General features: G+C 46.4%; 2 protein-coding genes across 4 annotated transcripts; one reads left to right on the top strand and one right to left on the bottom strand.

Moving 5' to 3' along the window:
• The first annotated feature begins 3,650 nt into the window (after positions 1-3,650).
• Positions 3,651-14,332, top strand: LOC100276398 (uncharacterized). 3 transcript variants are annotated; one of them, XR_559702.3, is made up of 3 exons: positions 3,651-4,078; positions 4,675-5,475; positions 13,982-14,332. XR_559702.3 is itself a non-coding variant. In NM_001150203.2 (2 exons), exons 1-2 carry the CDS (start codon positions 3,760-3,762, stop codon positions 5,388-5,390), a joined length of 1,035 nt encoding a protein of 344 aa, NP_001143675.2. In that variant the 5' UTR covers positions 3,705-3,759; the 3' UTR covers positions 5,391-5,573. The 3 variants fall into 3 exon arrangements, 1 of the variants encoding a protein (NP_001143675.2); XR_559700.4 differs by lacking the exon at positions 13,982-14,332 and adding an exon at positions 9,357-9,614; NM_001150203.2 differs by lacking the exon at positions 13,982-14,332 and having other exon boundaries at positions 3,705-4,078; positions 4,675-5,573.
• A 65-nt stretch (positions 14,333-14,397) lies between these two features.
• Positions 14,398-17,542, bottom strand: LOC103641832 (protein trichome birefringence-like 16). The gene is made up of 5 exons (XM_008665154.3): positions 15,937-17,542; positions 15,649-15,841; positions 15,370-15,563; positions 15,123-15,281; positions 14,398-15,013 (listed from the first exon to the last, which is right to left on the bottom strand). The coding sequence occupies exons 1-5, from the start codon at positions 17,193-17,195 to the stop codon at positions 14,671-14,673; spliced, it is 2,148 nt and encodes a 715-aa protein (XP_008663376.3). The 5' UTR covers positions 17,196-17,542; the 3' UTR covers positions 14,398-14,670.
• Between the last annotated feature and the right edge of the window lie 852 nt (positions 17,543-18,394).

The raw sequence follows: 18,394 nt of genomic DNA on the forward strand, positions 1-18,394 counted from the left end.
CTTTTCCCTAGATCTTCTTAAATCTCGAGGACGAGATTATTTTTAAGGGGGGTAGGCTTTGTAATACCCAAAAATGTAAGATGAAAGCATAGTTGGGATACATACATGATTTTTGCCTATGTTTATTGTAACATGTGAACCAACACCTCAAAAGTCAGTGATTAATTAGTGACACTTAAAGTAATTTGTGCATCATGCTGTGATTTATTTGTTTGTGCATTCACTCATAAATAAATATGCAAATAGTGGAAGGGACATTAAACCTAATGTTGGGGACCAATAATTTGAGAAATAAGATATAGAAGGTGAAGAGGAAAATAGGAAAAGCCCTATATACAATGTAAGGAAAATATATAAATAAATGTGTCATTTCATATCAACATCTTGGACTAGTACATCTAGTTCAAATTCAAAGTTTACAGTCGAATTTGGATTCAAATTTAAGAATTCAAACATGAAAAGAAAAGAAGAAAATAGAAAGAAAATGGGAAAAAACCCTAACCTAATTGGGCCTGCGGCACCCAATTTGGCCCACTGAAGAAAACCAACTGTGCGGCCCAGGACTACCTGCACGCGCACAACCGCCAGACACTGACAGGTCGGGCCTGCGTGCCAGCGGCTGCAAACCCGCGCGCCCACGTACTGGAGACCAGCGCCGACAGTAGGGTCCACGGGGCAGTCTCTCGTTCGCGTTTCACGCGCGCTCGTCGTCTGTCTCCGCTACGCTGACCGGTGGGCCGGAGATGTCAACTCCTTCCTCAACTGAAATCCGCGCATGGCGGGCGGCGTAGTCTCCCCTCCCCTTCTTCCGGAGCTGCTGGTCGTGGCTCCGAATCCGTAGGATCGGGGCGTTAAATGCCGTGCTTGCCCACGAATCCTCCACCCTAAAACCACACGAAACCAGCCGTCCTCCCCATGACCGAGAGAGCTCTCCCGTGCATGCCGCCGCCGGCTAAAACCACACCGCGTGGGTGACCGACCGTAGCAAGGTATCCGGAGTGTTCGCGGGTGACCACGGAAGCGTTCTACGGCACATTCTGGCGGAATAGCCCATCGGACCGCCACGAATTCCTCGACGTCGTTCAATCTCCACCGCGGTACCGCACTGTCACGTGGGCAGGGCAGTCGCCATCTCGATTTGAGGTAGATCTACTCCCATCCTCCTTGTTTCAATCTCCGCGGCGCGTAGGACGTAGGAATCGGAGTTTTAGCGCGTGGGCAGCGAGGCTGGGGACCTCTGGCAATGGCGTCGTCGTGGTCCTGCGGGGAGCGCTGCCGCTCGGTGGGGTTGAGGACCGGCGCGAGTGTGGATCGTTGGATGCAGTTCGGGCGGTCCCGATTAGATCGTCGCGTACCGCTTCGCGGGGTTCCTCGTGGCCGTCAGATGGTGATCGGGCGGGTGTCGAGCGCCTGGGTCGTTTGGTGATCCGGTCCGTTGATTTGGCATCCGAGGGTTAAAAACCGTGCACTGGTGTATAATAGCGAAGATCTAATCCTAGCCGTAGATGTAGGATCGTGCGGCTCTGGTCGAAACATACCCCTTCGGCCAGGGATTTTTGTTAAAGAGACCCTGGAAGATTTGTTAACCAACCCGCGGTCCATGGGCACTGTGCTCTGTGCCTCGGGTTTCTTGCACCGAGAACCCTGTCTTTTCCAGGATTTGACGCCCAGTCCAGATAATTAATAAAACAGGGAAAATCATTTAGAAAATAGTTTTTAGTACATATTTAAATGCAGAAACTTGTAAAATTCATAGAAATTCCATTTTTGATCCAAATTGAACCATTCCAATTTCTAAAATTTTGTAATAATATTTTCTACCATTTAGTGTCTCTGTTATGACATGGAAGCAGTAAGAAAATTAATTTATCATTTAATCTTATTTCAAGCACTTTAAATCTTAAGAAATTCATAACTTGAAATCTATAACTCTAAATTTAATGATTCCAATTCTAATGATCTTATTTTAATGTGTAGATTTTTACTGTATATTTTATTTACATGTCTGATGTGATGTTAATTTATGCTATACTATGTATGTATTGTGTTGATGCGAGTAGACGAGCAAGCCGCTATGGAATCTGAGGTTCAGCAAGTAGAAGTAGCTGAGCAGGAGCTCATTGAAGGCAAGTTGTGCCCTTGATTACTTACTTTTCCCAGCCATGTTCTTATTAATTATAATGATCTGCATAGGTTAATTTTGATGGGATCCCTTAAGTTACCCCAGTTTTGGTTATCTTTATACCTTGTTCACCCCTGAAATATTTTTGGTAGTACTTGCTATTGCTTTACGTGGATTGGGTATGGAGATACACTACTCATGATTATTTTGTTATTATCTTGTTATTATTACTGTTCATGTTAAGATCATTAAATTAATGGGAACATGGAGCGACCACCCGGGAAAACAGTGCTACCACAAGGGTTTAATGGGACGCCCTTGGCTGATTAACTAGGAAAGCTAGTGGAGGTCTTCCTTACCCGAAAGGGGCAAGGGCAGTAGGGGAGTGGTCAGTGTAGGGAGGTCCTTGGGTTGATTTTGCTGCGATGGTGGTCAGGCAAGAATCCTGCACTGGAGCTTCCTATAAATTGTAGCGGGATTTCTGAAGCTAGTGGAACTTTGTAAAGGCCTCGTAGTGTTACCCTGCCTCGCCTCCTCGGTAGAGGTGTATAGGATTGGCCGTCTCTCAGCAGATGAGTAACATGACTTGTGGGTAAAGATGCACAACCTCTGCAGAGTGTAAAACTAGTATACTAGCCGTGCTCACGGTCATGAGCGGCTCGGACCCTCACATGATTAATTATGGAACTTAAATTTAATTTGACATTTGCATCGCATTTGAGATTATTTTACTATTACTTTTCTTTATTATTATTAAGGTTTGGTATTTACTTACACTTAGTAATTGCTAATAAAATTTTGACCAACTTATAAAAGCAATGCTCAGCTTCAGCCTTTATTTCATTGATCAGCCTTACACTTCATGAACTCCCACCTTTGGTGAGTTCATGCTACATTATTCCCCACGACTTGTTGAGCTATGAACGTATGTGAGCTCACTTTTGCTGTCTCACACCCCCACAGGAGAAGAATAGGTGGTCGAAGAGGAGCCGCCTAACACTGAGACATTCGACTTGGTCTAGGTGGCGTTTCCCAGTTGACATTGGCGCCGACGATCCTTAGTTCGTTTTACATTTATTCCTTTATTTTGTAATAAGTCTTCCGCTATGTAATAATTACTCTGATGTTATTATGACATTTATATTTATACACTCTGTTATTATATATGTTGTCTTATTGGCGTATGCATGAGATTAGGGATGAAAGTGGTAATCCGAACTGTTAGAACAAATTTAATATTTTAAAATAGTTATGTATAAAATTTGATGTTAATCTTTTCTTATGTTATCAAGCACATTAGTAAAAATATGAATAAAATATTATATAAGTTGTTTTATGTATTATTTGTTCCCTACAACACAAAAAGTTGAAAAAATTACCGAAATTGTTTCCGAATCCATACCGAAGTTTATATCTATTATTTAAGAAAATGTAGGATGAATTTAAGGTTTATCTTTTATGAATCTTAACAAGCTAGATGTTAAAAACAAGAATACAAATTTGTATTGTATATTCTATATCCTATTTATTCGCAATCAAAGAAAAAACTGATTACCGAATAAATATCGTTTCCGACCGAAACCGGGTGTTACACGCCGCCGCCGCCGCCGCCGCCGCCGACGGCGATAGATTTGGGGATGGATTTGGGCTCGTGCTACCTCGGTGGGAACGCCGACGCGGTGGAGTTCTGCCCGCACCGCCCGTTCCGCCACGTGCTGGCCGCCGCCACCTACACGCTGCAGGAGCAGGAGCGCGACCGGGCGGGCAGCATATCCCTCTTCTCAGTTGACGTTGCCTCGGAGGACGCGTCCCGGAGGCTCCAGCTGCTGTATACTGTGGAGACCGCCGGCATCTTCGATATGAAGTGGAGCCCCAAGTCGCCGCTGCTCGCGCAGGCCGACGCCCACGGCCGCCTCGCGCTCCGGCGCTTGGAGCAGGAGGACGGCTCGGACACAGGTTACTTATGTTTGTCTCTGCGTCAAATTTTTTTATCTACAAAAATGGTGTGTCGTTAAAGTTGGACAGATGCCAGTGTGCACTTTCTAAGATGCCATAAGCTATAACAATTACAGCTCAAAGCTAAATGGTGATTGATGCTTGCAGAAACATTTGCAGCATTTTGCAATTCAAGAGCTATGCATCCCTTCATTTTGAGAAGTTGACATTTGGATTACAGTTTGTTTCGAGTAGTCATGCCAACGATTAATGTAGACGCGGAATGAGTTGTTCTTAATGTTTCTACTCTGTGCTGTTCTTGGTTGGTCCATAGTTGCTATTGCCTCATAGAAAAGTAAGGTAACTTCCAGTTGATTGGTGATAAAACAATCTTGGGCTCTTGCACAGCTATCTTTATAAATAGTTTTACTGGATCAGAACTTGTCTTCATGTGTACTCGAAAACAGAACTGGTATTATATTGGTATCTGACAAGAAGTTGGTATGGTTAAGAGTTTAAACACTTTATGTTTGTCACATCTGTAGTCCAACATGTATTATTGCATATCTTCAGACTTCAGTGCTTACTCAAGTGCTTTCTGTAACTAAATTGCACAGGCATTCTCCTCACCGATGTCTCTGCTGAAGATATTTCTTCTTCAATGTGCTTATATGTGGACTGGAACCAAACTGCGGAGTCTCTGTCTGTTGGATTATCAGATGGCTCACTGTCTCTGGTTTCAGTGAGAGAGGACCGGCTGGAGATATCAGAACAGTGGACTGCACATCAGTTCGAAGTCTGGACATGCTATTTTGATCGTACAAGGCCACACTTGCTGTACAGTGGATCAGATGACTGTTGTTTCAGTTGCTGGGACTTGAGAGAAAGCCCATCAAACATTGTTTTTCAAAACAAAAAATCTCATAAGATGGGTGTCTGTTGTATTACACAGAATCCGTTGGAGGGGAACATGCTACTTACTGGGAGTTATGATGAATTTCTCAGAGTTTGGGACATGAGATTTATGGCAAAACCTGTCAATCAAAAGTTGATAAATCTAGGAGGTGGTGTGTGGAGGATGAAGTATCATCCTAGTATTGCAGATGTTGTATTGGCTGCGTGCATGCACAATGGGTTTGCCATTGTAAAAGTAGGTTCTGGAGATGCTACGGTAATGGAAACATATTGCAAGCATGAGTCCTTAGCATACGGTGCAGATTGGCAGAAAAGTGAAGAGGTGGAGCAAAATGGAAATTCTTCAGTTGTTGCTACTTGTTCGTTTTATGATCGCCTCCTCCGCGTGTGGCAACCAGAGAATCTAGCTGAGCTTTAAAGACCTAAAGCTTTTTTTGAATTGAATTCAAGCATGACTAGGCCATGAATCTATTTCCTGAATGAACCAGTATAATTTCATTCAGGTAGTTCTTTGAACTTATGCTTACATATTCAGACTTCAGGTCATGCATGAACTTATAGGGACTTTATGTTTATTTTCAATTAGTCTCATTGATATATTTGTTACCGACTTCCTTACCGCAAAACCTTGAGTTTTCCTTTTGATGTTAAGCTATTAGAAGATCTTTTGTGTTGGTCTAGCTATTAGAAGATCTATGGCTTGGAGTCATAGATCATGGCGCCAAGGTATTACACCACAAATATTGTGGACACCACCATGGACCTGATGTGACGTCGAGCTCCAATTTAAATAGCCTCAGCCAGCTCTCTAGCTGAGGTAGACCTCATTTGTCATCTCTCTCCCTCTCTAAAAAAATTTGACCGGGGAGGGAAAAACCGTCCTCCCGGTATTATATTAAGAAGAGACCGAAACATGGTTCCAGCTAAAAAGGAAATATGCCCTCAGATTATTTCTATATTGTTTTGGTGATTAGATGCTCAACACATTGAGTTATGACTTTAATGATCTAAGAGTTAAAGAGATGCAAAGGTATGATTCTAGCACTTAGTAAATTGTTTTTAGTACTATGTTCTACTAAGTGCTAGGAAACTTCTCAACTTAAGAAAGATTTAAAGGGAGAAGTTTGGCTAAGTTCAGCCAAATCTGCACCAGCCTGCGGTGCAACGGACTGTGTCCGATGCACAGGCTGGCGCTCTCAGCGAACTGGGCACTCTCTGGAAAAACATTGGACGCCGCAACTATAATTCACCAGACTGTCCGGTGTGCACCAGACTGTTCGGTGTGCCAGCCGCGCGTCTAGCCAACGGTCGACCACGCGATCAGCGGGCGACACGTGGCTCAACCAACGGTCAGCAGTGGCACCGGACTGTCCGGTGTGCCGTGGGACCAGAGGCTGGCAATGGTCGGCTTCACCAAAGAAGGAAGAGAATCGTGCACTGTTCACTGCCCAGTGGTGCACCGGACTGTCCGGTGCGCCCACGGACAGAAGGCAACCAGGGCCTTCTAAATGGAGCTCCAATGGCTCCTAGCTCCCTTGGAGCTATAAAAGGGACCCATAGGCGTATGGAGCAGAATACCAAGCACCCATTGAACATTCTACAACACCGAGACTTCGCAAACACGCATTTGATTCATTGTGATAGAGATTCGAGCACTTCATTGAGTTGTAACTCCGTTGTGCTGTTTCGTATGCTCGTTCTTGTCTTGTATGTGTGTTGTTGCTGCAACTCTCGCTCTTGTGTGTGTTTCTATTCACCTTACTCTTATGTTCATTTGAGATCATTTGTGTAAAGCGTGAGAGACTCCAAATTGTGGAGATTCCTTACAACGGGATATTGTTGAGATAAAGAGAACCGTGGTATTCAAGTTAATCTTTGGATCACTTGAAAGGGGTTGAGTGCAACCCTCGTCCATTGGAACGCCACAACGTGGAGTTGCAAGTATTCTACTTGACCGAACCACGTGATAAAAATCGATGTGTCACATGTCCTTATTCCTGTGCGATTTTCTCTCTCTATCTACTTCACTTACATTATTGCTATAAGTTTAATACTCACCTTGTGAAGAGCAATTTAGTGAAGAAGTTTACTTCGCTTGTACTCCTCACTCGAACTTGACTTAACTTTCACTAATTCAATATTAGTCCAAGTTTGTTTTGTTGAACTGTTTTTTACAGGATTACCTATTCACCCCCTCTAGGTAGAGATGGCAACAGGTACAAACCCACTGGGTTTTGCTATCCCAAACCCGTACCCGTGAAAAATATCTATACCCATTAAAAAATCCGTACCCATGACGGGTTTGAAATTTTGCCCAAACCTGTACCCATCGAGTTAGAGGGTACCCATGGGTTACCCACGGGTTTCATCTCCAATATGCTTGTTCTTCTAATAATCAATAAGTATCGTTATGATTAATAAGATCATGGTCTAAAATTTATGTGATGAACAATGAGTTCATGATTTGGTATAAAAATTAATAGTAGAGAGAATGAAATACAAATAATAAGTTGTATAATTAAGTAACCTTGCACTAAGTTATCTATCCACCACATATATAACGCTAGTAAAAACTATAATAGCAAGCAAGCAACACTCTCACCGACTACTTATATATTCACCATTTGATAAAAATTACGAAGTAAATAGGGAGATAACAAGTTTTTTGTTCGTTTATAAAATAAAATGATAATATGCACTAGGTTTGGTCGGGTTTAAAAACCCATGGGTTCACATGTTTGGGTACTATAGGAACAAACCCGTACCCATAAACCCGTCAGGTATAGATTTATGCCCATTAATAAACCCATGGGTATAAAAATTGACCCAACCCCATACACTAATGAGGTAAAAACCCATTGGGATTCGGGTTTCGGGTACCCATTGCCATATCTACCTCTAGGTGCTCTTACCGGCCGAGAAAAACCCCAAACCCTGGCTCCCCATCACTAATGGGTCGATCAACTGCCCACTCTGCAACGGCCTAGCTGGAGGGTGGCACGCAGAATTCTGTTCCCCAAGAGCGAGCGAGACACAATGAGGGGATTTTTTTAACCAAGCCCAAAATTCGCCCCCGAGGGGGATCGAACCCGGGACCTAGAGGTGCTACTCGATAGCCTTAACCATTATGCTAGAAGCCCTTTCACATCTCTCTCCCGCTCTCAATCCTTCCAACCTTCTCCAATCTATTGGTTCAGCATTGGAAGCTTGGATTTGATCGGTAGATCTTCGAGAGCAAGGTATCCTCTCTCCTCTTCTTAATTTATACACATTGATTTGGTCTATGCTATGTGTATTTTACTATTGATTCAACATTGGTAGCTTGGATTTAATTTGTAGATCTTCGAAAGCAAGGTATCTTCTCTCGCCTCTCCTTAATTTATACACGTTGTTTTAGTCTATGTTAGATGTATTTTATAACCCTAGCTATCTAGTTAGATATGGGTTGAATTAATTTTGATTTTGGTGTATAAGCAAAGCTGTTTAGGTAGATCGGTTATGTTTGCAAACATGTGTTTAGTTTTGTCCACGATTTATATGTGTACGCATGTGTTTTATGATTAAGTTATAATGTTAGTTACGGTATTTAGATTTAATGTAGGTTAAATTTGGTTGTAATTTGTAGGTTTTATTTTGTTATCTATAATGTTTAGGGTTTATGTTTAGTTTTAGTTTAGTTAGTGCCCGGAGAAGGCCATACATCTAGATGCCACCAAGACGGCTTCCAAAAATATTGGTAAAAGGAATTACTAAGGGCTTATCTGTTGTCATTTCTGTGCTCCTCGGCCCCGTACCCCAAGAACTCAACTTGGCTCTAGCTAAGGGCCCATCATGTTGAGGGGCTTGATCTCGGGGTCCCCTAAAGCAATAAGGTTATTTTGACCGCCGTTGTCTGTAAGGCTAAAACTTGGGCCACAAGGCCCTAGTAGGGTGCTCCTGACATTAGGGTTCATCTAGACTTAGGTACCTTGGTCGCTAGGGGCTCCCTATGGATCCCTGCATGGAGAACGAGGGATCGACAATGCCCAATTGAGTTGGAGAGTGGAGCTGCCATCGCGACTCAGGTGCTTTCCCGAGTGCGATGCTCGGTCTGAGGCATGTGTTCGTGGTCAGATGGTCAGAAATGAGCCATCCCTACCTTATGCTTACGGGTTAATGATGTTTCTAACTGTGGATTCTGGTATTTCCTCTACGAGAAGGTACTCTTTGGGATAATAATTTGGGTTTATTGATAAAACTTGGCTCATATTAACGAATAAAACTTGACAAAGCAAAAGCAACCTGCTTTCAGCTTAACTCCACATAAAGCTAGTCCACCTCAGCCAAACGGGACATTTGCTGGGTACATTGATGTGCACTCACCCTTCCTTTCACAAAATACCAGGTTGTCTTTGGTGTAACCTATGCTCAGGTAAAGAAGAAGAAGGTGTCGAGGTGGATCTCCAGGAGTTCTAGGACTTCAAAGAGTTCGAGGATTAGGCTAGCGACCTCCCTCAGTCATCTGCCTTTGGTGGGTTTGTTTATGTTGGCTACGTTTCTATTATGTATACTTTGATATATATTATGTAAATGACTCTAGCCTGTAATATTATTACTTACTCTTTAATAATATTCGAAGTATTGTGATATGATAAGTCATTTATGTAATCGTTGTTTATGTGAATTTCTGATCGTAGCACGTACATGGTTCGCATTCGGTTTAGCTTCCAAAACCGAGTGTGACAATGGAACTCTGACATTTGGGACCACTTGAAATACAATTTCCTCCATGATGATGACTCTGCTGCGGAGCATATGTGTCGGCGTTTCGACCCCGGGGGGTCCCTGGACCGACCAGTAAAATGTCGCTGCGTGTCCCAGCCCAGATGGGTCGGCGCGAGACGGAGACACAAGGGGGAAAACAGTAAGGGGAACCGCGGCCTCGTGTTGTCCTGCGTCCAGGGCGGATGCGCTTGCAGTAGGGGGTTACAAGCGTTCGCGAGGGAGAAAGAGAGAGAGAGAGAGCCTGTGCGTCAGCCCATCCTCCCGCGTGGCCACCTTTTTCGTACGAGGGCCCTGGACCTTCCTTTTATAGACGTAAGTGAAAGTTCCCTTTGGCCCGGGAACAGGATCTGGATGTCGCCTAGAGGGGGGGGGGGGTGAATAGGCGAATAAAAATTATCACTTTAAAACTTAAATTCTTACTCTACTCGAAGACTAGAATGCAGTGGAATGAGAAGACCCTTCGAGTAGGTTGCAGCCGAATAGAAGATCCTGTCTCAAAATGTCCTGCACTTCAAATAAAGCTTATACCATAGATAAGTGTTGAAGTGCAGATATAAAAGCGAGTAAGACAGAGAGTCAGAATACAATACAGAACAGAGCACACAGACGCAAGGATTTATCCCGAGGTTCGGCCAAGCCTGAAACGCTTGCCTAGTCCTCGTTGGAGTTAGCCACACCTGGGCTTGGAGTCTATTTCAACTCCTTCCTCCGTTTGCTCAGATCTGTCAGTATGACAGATAGAGCCTTCCACTATGTTGAGTTGGGTTACAATAAAGCCGTGGCTGCTTACACTCTTCTTGACAGCACTCCAGCAGAGTAACAATGTGCTCAAGACCTTGCTCTAGCTCTTAGCAGCACTTCTCCACTCTCTAAAGGCTTATAGCTTTGTCTTCTACACAAACTAGAGAGATACACACAAGAGGGAGAGTGAGAATTGATTCGAGTGATGTCTACACTTGTTGGCTGCACTTTTCTGCTGTTGGAGGCGCCTAGGAGTCCCTTTTATAGGCCCAAGGGGCCTAGGAGCCGTTGGAATTCCATTTGGAAGGCAATACTTGCTTTCTGTCGGGTGGCGCACCGGACAGTCCGGTGCACCATCGGACACTGTCCGGTGCCCGATTTCCTTCCAAAATTGGCGCAGTCGACCGTTGCGGTCTTGGAGCCGTTGGCGCACCGGACACTGTCCGGTGCACACCGGACAGTCCGGTGCCCCCATCTGACTGTTGGCTCGGCCACGCGTCACGCGCGGATTGCGTGGCCGACCGTTGGCCCAGCCGACCGTTGGCTCACCGGACAGTCCGGTGCACCACCGGACAGTCCGGTGAATTATAGCCGTACGTCGCCAGACTTCTCCCGAGAGCGGCCTGTTCACCAGAGTTCAGCCTGGCGCACCGGACACTGTCCGGTGCACCACCGGACAGTCCGGTGTGCCAGACAGAGCTGAGTCTTGGCTGAACACAGCCAAGCCTTTTGCATCTCTTTTCTTTTCTTCTTTTCTCTGTTTCTAACACTTAGACAAATATGTTAGTACACAAAAACCCATGTACTAAGTCTAGAAACATACCTTCTCTTGGATTTTCACCTCTCTATCATTTGACATGCTTAAGGTTGACGTTGGAGTCATAAATCATCAAGTCAGCTTAACTTGATCTAGACTAACATTTCTGAGCTCCAACATCCTGCAAAGGTCACATAGAATATCTCCAAACATGGGAACAACCCAAACTAAAGGTCAGAGTGCACTTAGCTCTTTTAGGCTGCTTCCAGTTCTAATTTTGACATTTGCTCTCTGTCTAGTGACCTTGTTCTCCTTCTCAGAGCTTGATCTTGAGCCTTATGACTTACACCACATAACCATAGATGTTTCCTCATTGGTTGTAAGTCACGTCCTTATATAGTGATCCTTGATGTGCCATAGCTCTTCTCAACTCGATCACCCTTGACTTTGCAAGTCTTCTTCTTCACCCTTGGCTTTGGGTTCCTCAGCCTCTTTGACCTTCTCCCGTGCACTTGGTACCTCGAAGCTCTTCTTGCCTCCATCCTTGGCTTGATCAGTTGTCTCCGATCTACGCACCCGAGTCTCACTTTATGCAATGTCCATCTTACTTGTGATGCCCATTGTCTATCCATCATCTAGTCCTTGGACCATCACACTTGATCACTTGTGTTGAACCCTGTTAGCTTTACATTAAGCACCTGTTCAACACTTAGTACACTTGTTAGTCCTTTAATTGAGTTGTCATTCAAACACCAAAACCCACAAGAGAGCTTTCAGTAAGGAGAGGGTCCAGGTGTACAACGGGGGGTGTAGCAGTGTGCTAACGTGTCTAGCAGAGGGGAGCCAGAGCCCCATGTACATGCCGACGTGGCTGTCGGAGAGGTGTTGGAGCCCTGTTCATGTGGCGTCGTGGCCGTCGGAGGAGCGCTTGAGCCCTATAGAAGTACAGCTGTCGGGGCTGTCGGATCCTTGCTGACGTCTCCTTGCTTCCGTAGGGGGCTGAGAACCACCGTCGTCATAGAGCACGCGGGGTGCCATCATTACTTGTTTTACCGGGGCGAGCCAGATGGGACGCCGGTCTTGTTTCCCGTAGCCTGAGCTAGCTAGGGGTAGGGTAATGATGTACCCCTTTGCGACGTGGTCGGTCCGAGCCCAAGGTCGGGCGAGGCGGTGGCTCCTCCGAGGTCGAGGCTGAGTCCGAGCCCGGGGGTCAGGCGAGGCGGAGACCGTCGTCCGAGGTCGAGGTGGAGTCCGAGCCCTAGGGTCGGGCGAGGCGGAGACCGTCTTCCGGAGTCGAGGTTGAGTCCGAGCCCTGGGGTCGGGCGAGGCGGAGACCGTCTTCCGAGGTCGAGGTGGAGTCCGAGCCCTGGGGTCGGGCGAGGCGGAGCTTCCTATGGCGCCCGAGGCTGGACTTGGCTGCTGTCAGCCTCACCCTGGCAGGTGGCACAGCAGTCGGAGCAGCGCAGGCGGCGTTGTTTTCCTGTCAGGTCAGTCAGTGGAGGGGTGAAGTGACTGCGGTCACTTCGGCCTTGTCGACTGGAGAGCGTGCGTCAGGATAAGGTGTCAGGCGATCCTTGCATTGAATGCTCCTGCGATACGGTCGGTTTGGTGTGGCGATCTGGCCAAGGTTTCTTCTCCGCGAAGCCTTCCCGAGCTGGGCCTCGGGCGAGTCGAAGGTGCGCCCGTTGCTTGAGGAGACCCTCGGGCGAGGCGTGAATCTGCCTTGGTCTACCGTTCCTGCCCGAGGCTGGGCTCGGGCGAGGCGAGATCGTGTCCCTTGAGTGGACGGAGCCTTGACCTGAATTGCGCCCATCAGGCCTTTGCAACTTTGTGCTGATGGGTGTTACCAGCTGAGATTAGGAGTCTTGGGGGTACCCCTAATTACGGTCCCCGACAATATATGTTGCTAGGCTAAAAGATACGCATTGCTGGAATGGGGCCTCTACTGACACGGTGCCAAGGAGTCCTAACATGCGTTTCATATGGGGGCAACGATATACTCGTTGATATCCACGATGTACCGACCTAGAAGTGTTATTCAGACCACCTAACCAACTTGGCTAGAGACCCTTTCGCAGAAACATGATACTATAAGTGAATTGTTGCTTGTTATATTGCTGCCACGATTGTCTATAGATTATTTTCTCATGCTAGGAGTAAAAAATGATGTATTGTGATAGCATATTTGTATTGTTGTTATGTTGTTTCAAATTATTTTAACACATTGTTGTTGTTGCTTGTAAATTGTAAGACGTAGTTGAGCTGTACCTGTACATCACTAAAGGGAGAATATGTTTGGTTGATTGTACATCACTACAAGTGAGAAATTTTGGTTTATATAAAGAAAACTGTTATCTGAAATATGATGATGATAATAAGAAGATTTTGAAGAAATGGAAAGGGGAGCGAGAAAAAGAAGTACATTTCCTTTGGCCTGTCTTAGAGAGTAGGACATATACATATCTTGTGCATGTTGGCAAGCAACAAAGTATTTCTGAACCGGAAGAAATGACCTATCATACCTGTACTTTAATTTTTTACTGCTTTCTGAAAGTAAGAACCTTAGATCTTGCCATTGACCCTTGGGGCTTTGTTATACTGTATTTTCTGGTACTCAGGTTACAAAAGGTATGGCAATAATTCTTCTTTCACATATTGATCTTCAAAAAATTTCGAAATAATGTACTGTTCTGCTATTTTTCGGTTTTATCTGAATTGACAATGTTCTTGATCCCTTCTGAAACCAGCTGCTCTAGTCAAATAACTGGAAGACCTTGTCGTAAAAAAAGCTGGAAAGCCTCTAGTTCTGCTAATGCTCCGTTTAAATGGTGATATTGGAGGACATTAAATTGAATTGGGTTCGCCATGGTATTGAAATGAGATGTAATTTTAATTATATTGCTTGAATATCACTGAATTGGAGTTTATAATTGTGTGGTCCAATTCCACTCAATACACAGGAGTGATGCTCTGTAGTATTGGGAGATGGAGTTTCTAGTTATAGTCAAATTTCGGGGAATTTGGTCTTTGATTTTAAATCTCAATTTCATGTGCAACCAAACAATAGAAATTTGGAAAGCTAATTTCAGTTCTTAATTTTAATTCCGTACTCTAATATCTACATCCAAACGGGGTATAATTAAATTTATGCAAAGAATCTATGTGAAGATAATCCTGCAGTGTGGGTTCCCAACTTGCAGTATCCATTTGGCATGTTACATCTGTTATTGAGGTCTCATATATACATCAGTACACGAACTACCGGGGTGAATCAAAAATGTTATCCTTGTGCTAATTATTTTGTGTTAGGAAAGGGGCTACAGAAAACACTGGATTTGCAATTAAATCCAATTAAAACTACAGATGAGAACTTCATGAATCATCGATGTCTCTGCTTTGGCACACGAATAGCTGATGCTGTAATGTAACCATCCTCTCATAATTTCCAGGAGCCCTTGCCTGCCTGCAGCAGCGAAGCATACAGCAGTTCATTCCACGTATCTGGCACGCCAGGCAAGCACCAGTGGCTGCAGTCCTGCTTCTTCACCATCGCCATCCGTTCCTCCTCCGTATCACAACGTATCCGGTAGACTGACGGATGGCCATCTTTCCGGTAGTCGGTGAGCGTGCTGATGTTGAGGTATATGACGGGAGTTTTCATCTGCCTCAAGACCTGCTCCAAGACAACCATCTTCTCAGGGTACTCAGTAAGGTACGTCTGGTTGAATATTGGCTCGGTCTCCCCGTGGCATCTCCCTCCTGAGTTCCACTGCCCTCCTCTGTTGCCAAAAATTTTCATTGTCAAGTGAAGATATATGGCACCAACAATCAACCAGGAAGGAATCCAGCCAGCGAAGCGTAGCGGCGGCGGCGGCGGCGATGTCTTACCTGAAATGCGAGAGTGAGTATCCTCTGAACACGACCTGAGTCCTCCTCGGATCGATGTTCTTGTCCACCCATCTAGCCCAGGTGACGAGGGCTCTCCTGTACGCGTCCAGAACATCGAGGCTGGGATACACATGGTTGCCCTCTTGGTAGTAGTTCAGCCTGTGGACTAGCAAGCAAGCACTTCAGAATGTTTGGATTATGGAAACCAAGTGACGATATGATACTCGCTCCAGAAAGTACAATGTACCCTCTTGATGTTTTGTAGTGAGTCCACCAGTGGCCGGTGTTGAAGACGACGATGTCCGCGGTCTGGTATGCTGGGGTCGTCGCGTCTAGCTCATCCAGTTTCAGCTTCGCGTCTTCAGTGCCGTTTCTGCCCTCACGGATCGTCTCCCTGACGAGGAATATTGATCTTATGAAATCAACCGAGCAATTGTAGTCCTGCAAGTGAAGTACCATTGAGGAAAAAAAAACAAGTGATGAAATTGAAGACTTGTCATCTCATTCAGTGGGCAAACGTCTGTACCCTGAATACGAAGGAGTAGTATCCTCTGGTCTTGAACTGGTTCTTCCCCGATGCCTCGTACACGCTCCTCCTGTCCCTGACGCCATGGCGGAGGATGCAGACCAGCGACTCCCACATGTTCCGGTTCAGCGAGTCGCCGACGAATATGATCCTCTGCCCTCTCAGCCTCTCCAGGAATTCAGTCGCGTTCAGCCTGGAGCGAGGCGAGTGAGTCTCGTCGTAAGATTGTGAGGATCGGATATCGCATGCATGAAGTTCAGTTTCAGAAATGCCTCAGGACAGGAGTACCTGGGAATGTCACAGCCGTGAGGCTGCCACCGCCACCTGAGGAAGTCACTGTCCGACCGGCCGTTCTTGTGGCAGTTGAAGTCGTCGTCGATGAGTTTGCACGACTTGGGCGGGTAGAACCCGTAGCTCTCGTCCCTCACCCACCGGCCGCTGAACACGTCGCACTTGGCGAAGGAAACCAGGTCTTGCACGCCGGACGTCCACACGACACGGTTGTTGCCGGCCCCGACAGCGCCCATGCTGGCGTTCGCACCTGCGGCCATGTCGTTCCCTGGCCCGACGGCCAAGCTGGTTTTGACGCCAGCCATCTCGTCGTCGCTGCGCTCGGCAGCGAGATCTTGCGCCGAGACCAGGGTCTCCTTCCGTCGCCTCGGGTGCCTGTGCCTCACGGCTCTCCTGCGCCTGTGTCTTTCCGCCTTCCGCTCCGGTCGTGATGGCAAAGCCACTCGCCGTGGCAGGTTCTGGACGTAGCCAACGGCGCTGTCTTTGTCTGTTTCTTCTCTGCTCGAAGTCCCTGTGTATGTGGAGTTGCCGGTGGCGATGTCCGTAGTGTTCGCCGCTCGCTGACCGCCATCACCGACGACGACGGCGGCGTCGTGGGAAGCGCGACTGGCTCCGTCTGCCTTTTGCCACTGCTGCATCCGCATCGCGGTTTCTACTTGGGGTCCATCTTCTCTTGTTCGGTTACTGTTACTGGTGGGTTTGGCGTCGGAACCCACGGTGGCGTTCCCGGCGTCCTGCAGGGGGAGACGACCCTGCGCGCTGCCCGTTCGCCGGGGCGCCGATGACGCTCGCCCCAAGCCGACCTCCGAACCCGACGAGCCCCCCACCGCGCCGCCGCTCGGCACGCGACGCGACACCGCGGTCGCGTTGCGCGCGTCTGTCGGGTGGTCAGCAGCGCCGCCCGCAGCCACGGCAGGAGAAACGGGAGGAGGGTGTGTTGGAGGCGATTTCTTCGGTGACGTCGACGACGAGTTCGACGACAGCCACGGCAAGAGAAGCGCGTAGGAGGAGGAGGAGAAGCCGGCGGCGGCGGGCCCGCCGGTGACCGAGGCGTAGAAGAAGGCGAGCGCGACCGCGACCGAGAAGCAGGCCGCCACCGCCTTGCCGCTGACGTGGCCGTTACCGTACTTATTACCGCCCCGCTTGTAGCTGGCGAGGATGGACGGGAGGTGGAGGCGGCCCTGCAGGGAGACGGTGCTGCCACCGCCGCCGGCCCGGTCCAGCACCGACATCCACGCCTTTCTCCACCCGGCCATTTGCTAGGTGTACGTGCAGCGATCAGTGCGCACCAGTGCAGCCGCACACAGCACGGAAGAAGAGATGGATTGCGGCGGAAAGAACGAACGAGCAGTCTGTCCAGGCAACGGCTTGTAGCTAATAGAGGAAGCGATCAACTGATCTGAGCCCGAATGGACCGGGTGTCCACTCACAGAGCATAGCGGCGTCCAGTCCAGGTGTCGAGTAAGACTAGGACGCCGGCGGGAGCTTGAAGGACATGCGAGATGCAGATGTGGTCAAGGACGCGTGGATCCGGATCGAAGGCGCTTGCACAGGGCGGTTTGCAAGTACGAAATACCTTTGCAAACTAGTATTGCACTAGTGTATGCCGCGCGCTCTGCTCGCGATGTCAAATATGTTTATGATATCTTAAATTCTAGAAATTATATATATAAATAGTATATATGTATTAGAACTATGTGTACAATTTTTTTGAGTGTATTGATAGCACAATATATGTTGAATTGTAGAAAAGTAAGATCATAGAAAAATATGTTGGCAACATATTAGTTCGTAGTAAGGTCATAGAATAATCGTTGTCGATAAAGAGAAAGTGTTTAGAACGTACCTAGAGATATTCATGTCAGTAATTGTAAAATCTAGAAGCACGGCGCCATGGAAATCCTCAATGTGAAGGCAAATAATTAAATGAATTAGTACCCATATATATTAATGTTTATTCTTAATCTACTATTAAGAGTTTAACCGAACATGTATGCTCATAAGAATTGTAACATAAGAGGTTCATAGTAGTAGCAGTGGTTCGGTAGCTGAAGTTCTTTAATTTGGCTAGTTGGGGTTCTCGGAGTTTTGGCAATATGCCTCCGTCCCTTGTAATAAATGGCCGTAACCTCATTTGAGGCCAAGGTCGGATGATTTTTCCATTATCTAAAAAAAAGATTATGTAGTTCAGGTTTTAAAACACCATCAATAACTGCATGTACTGTGCAAAACTGAGAAACCTCATAGCGAGCATATGATATGAATCAACATTGTAAAGTTACTATTAATGGTTCACCCAAACATATTACATCAACGTAAATGATGTCAATAGAAGAGTTAATGTTTTGAAATTACATAGAGATGAGCAGAAAAGTCCTGTTAGCAATCCTGAAATTTGGAAGCACAATTCCATGGAAAGCCTCAACATAAAGACCAATAATAGTTGAATGAGTAC

This window comes from Zea mays, chromosome 10 (genome assembly GCF_902167145.1).
Source record: "Zea mays cultivar B73 chromosome 10, Zm-B73-REFERENCE-NAM-5.0, whole genome shotgun sequence".
NCBI classification, from domain to species: Eukaryota; Viridiplantae; Streptophyta; class Magnoliopsida; order Poales; family Poaceae; genus Zea; species Zea mays.